Raw genomic sequence first — 3,180 nt, forward strand, 5'->3', positions numbered from 1 at the left:
TCATGCCTGCCCGACAGGTGCTACGCTTTGTCATGCCTGGTCGGCAGGTGCTACGCACAACAGATCTTCCAAAGACTTCAAGCTGTGTCGGCTGGTGGTACTTGGCAGCATGGTGCGGAGGTGTATTGGTGGCGGCCGCGACGTGCTCAGCTGTTCGCGCGCAGGGAGGTGGTGTCGTTGGGCGCCGTGGTGGCGTCGACGACAGTTAGACCGAGCAAGGTTAATGCGTCAGTACAGCTCTCGAAATGGAGCGGTAGCAGTTGGTGGCGGCGGCCTCTGAGAGCGCGTCGGACCGGTGTGTCCCCCAGACCCGGCAAGTGGCTAGGTTGGGGCCTCAGGTCTTAGATGTTAGGCTTGGCTGCGAGGTCTGTGGTATTAGGCCCGGACTATTAGCATCCCTTCATCAACTGGATATGAGTAGCGACAGATGTTGCCTAGACGGTGGCTTCAGACTTACTGTTGTATTTCTTTGTAAGGTCTTCTGTGAATAATTAAAAAAGTGGTTGCATGCATCGACCAGATGCAGAGGCCGGGGGTCTTTCCTCCTTTTGTAAAAAAGATTTGTCATATAAAATCGCAGTTATTATTAGTAAGTGACATTGAAAGCAAATGTAGTAGCGATAATAATTCCATGCATTCATATGAACCACATAACAACACCTTCATCAATTCTTCTGTAATATGCACAAAACTATATTATAGCACCACCGTATAGTAGGATTTACTATATGAACATATAAAACATAATGGTAAACATGCATGCATATACATGCACCAAATTAGACGGACAAAAAAAATGAACACACTAGGTCTTTGCAGTTGCTAGTTCGTTGTGACGACGACGCCTCTCATGGGAGAGCTGCTTTGCAAACTTGGCTAGTTGATCCGCGTTGGTGCCCTCGTCGGGTACCTCCACATTCCGGCCTGTCTCTAGGTCCACCTGAGATACCTTCTTCCCGAGAAGCTCATTCCCAATCTCCACCAACTTATCCAAGTTAGCTTTGGAGCAGTCGTCGATCGAGCCTGCGCTTCCGCTCAGTTGATCATACTGCATTGGCATGTACAACAACCATTCATAATTACCGAGCAGATAATTGTTGTGTACATCAATTGATGAAGAAGCCGGGGACTACTCTCTTTAAATTACCACAATAGGACACTTGTTATGTTTTCTTTTTTGGATATAAATAAGTAGGTGGGTAGGTACCTGGATACGCAGGTATTGATGGGAGGAGCCGAGGGCTGCGGAGAGGACGGAGAGGTGGATGTCGACCATGTCGCCGCTAGCCGCGTTGAACATGTCGAGGATCGGGACGGTGCCGCCCTTGAGGATCCAGTTCAGGATGCCCCACTTGGCGGTGTCCTTAGCACTATACTTGCCTTTGGGATTCGAAGACGTCCCGCAGCCGATGGAGATGACCATGTATGACTTCCCGAGCAAGTCACCGTTCCCAGCCACGATGATGTCCTCCGCCACATGACTCATCGCGCATAGTGTCTATTGTAGTCATGCACGTGAGATATCGAGTCAGTTGGGCCTGCCAGACGACCAATTGAGTTGTGTGTACTGGTGAACTTAAGTAGTTACAGGGTTGTTGGCGGCGACGCCGCCGTCAATGAGGTTGAAGGCCCTTGTGCCGCCCTTGCCGTCTACGGTCTCAAAGTAATGCGCCGGGAAGAAGGTGGGTGCGGCGGAGGTGCCGATGGCGATGTCTGACAGGAGCGCGTTCTTCGCTGGCTGGTTCTTCAGCTGATCAATCATGCATGTACATATGATTAGTTGATTATTTGTTACTAGGTAGGTAGTACCATATCATGCATGCATCACATGGGCACCTGGAAGCTGGAGAAGATGGTTGGTTGCAGGTGGGCGATATCGAAGGCTGGGATGACCACGCTGGTGAGAGCTCCGTCCAGCTTCGTTTGGCCGAGGTGGCGACGGAGGAGCGACTGAAGGTACTTGTCGTTGTACTTGGGCCCGGTCACCATCCCCAGAGCTGTGCCGATCTTGGAGAAGATGGAGTCCCTGCACCTTGGCAATTGTTACGATGTCGGAGGCTAAGGAAATGATTATTCACGTGCTTTTATGCGTATAGTGATATATACATATAAATGCATGTATGTTTACTTAGTTGCATCCGTACTTCTGTGGGAAGATTTTGGGCGACTCGTCGATGTAGAACTTTGCCAGATCCTTGGCGTCGAACAGCGGCCGTCCATCCTTGTCCCGCGCCGTGAGCATCACCGTCAAGAGGCCACCGGTGCTGGTGCCGGCGACCACGTCGAAGTAATCCGCGATCCGAGCATCCGGCCCGTCCAGTTTCTACACGCAACACATTACACATGCAGTGATATGAATGAGAAGCTAGCATGTACACATATATATACTTGATATATGACAGGATCGATCGATGAACATATCAAAGTGGAGTATCTTACCTGGAGCTCCTTTTCAAGGAAGGCGAGGACGGTGGCCGGGATGATCCCTCTGACGCCGCCGCCATCGATGCTCAGGATGGTCACCAGCTTATTCACCGTGTCACCTCCTACAGAAGAACTACTACTTGCCATTGATTTGGAGTTTGGTAACACGTACGACCCAAGCTAGCTACGAAAACTCAAGAACGGAATGTGGCAAACTAAGGATTTGGCTAGAAAGAACAAACTTGTTATATAGACAGGTCTGGGACAACTCATAAATTCACTAAGAAGCAACAAATATTAACTGGCTCCCTCAAGTGCAGGGTGTAATTGCAAAGTCAGACATAAAAAAGGACAGAACACAACTAATCCTAATATTATATATAGTATGACCCCACAGGTTCCTTGTGCTCAAGAACATATCACAAAGTCAGATCCCCTCTACCCCTCTCTCTTTCTCTCCCCCCAATCCTTTTTAACTTAATCAATTCTTATAGTTGTGCGTTTTGTATCAACTAGGTAGATACATTACCAAGGGCCAATAAAACAATCCTTTTCCTAAACAAGATTCACATAATAATTCCTTTCTTCACAGGTACTTGTGCGTGCATGAGTTTCGTTTTAGAATAGGATTTGGTTGCTCAATGGATTTTATGCATACACAAGTATTTCAACCTGTTGTATGAGAAATGCTAAAATAAATTTTTGTTACATTTGCATGTCATTTTGAGAAGAAACATGGGTGCTTCACAGTTCGTA

At 48.0% G+C, this 3,180-nt stretch overlaps 1 protein-coding gene across 1 annotated transcript; it reads right to left on the minus strand.

Moving 5' to 3' along the window:
- Nucleotides 1-642: 642 nt before the first annotated feature.
- LOC123126142 (patatin-like protein 2) lies at nt 643-2,669 on the minus strand. Its single transcript, XM_044546534.1, has 6 exons — nt 2,440-2,669; nt 2,145-2,323; nt 1,837-2,026; nt 1,589-1,750; nt 1,208-1,498; nt 643-1,048 (listed from the first exon to the last, which is right to left on the minus strand). The coding sequence occupies exons 1-6, from the start codon at nt 2,569-2,571 to the stop codon at nt 806-808; spliced, it is 1,197 nt and encodes a 398-aa protein (XP_044402469.1). The 5' UTR covers nt 2,572-2,669; the 3' UTR covers nt 643-805.
- Between the last annotated feature and the right edge of the window lie 511 nt (nt 2,670-3,180).

Source organism: Triticum aestivum, chromosome 5D (assembly GCF_018294505.1).
Source record: "Triticum aestivum cultivar Chinese Spring chromosome 5D, IWGSC CS RefSeq v2.1, whole genome shotgun sequence".
NCBI classification, from domain to species: domain Eukaryota; kingdom Viridiplantae; phylum Streptophyta; class Magnoliopsida; order Poales; family Poaceae; genus Triticum; species Triticum aestivum.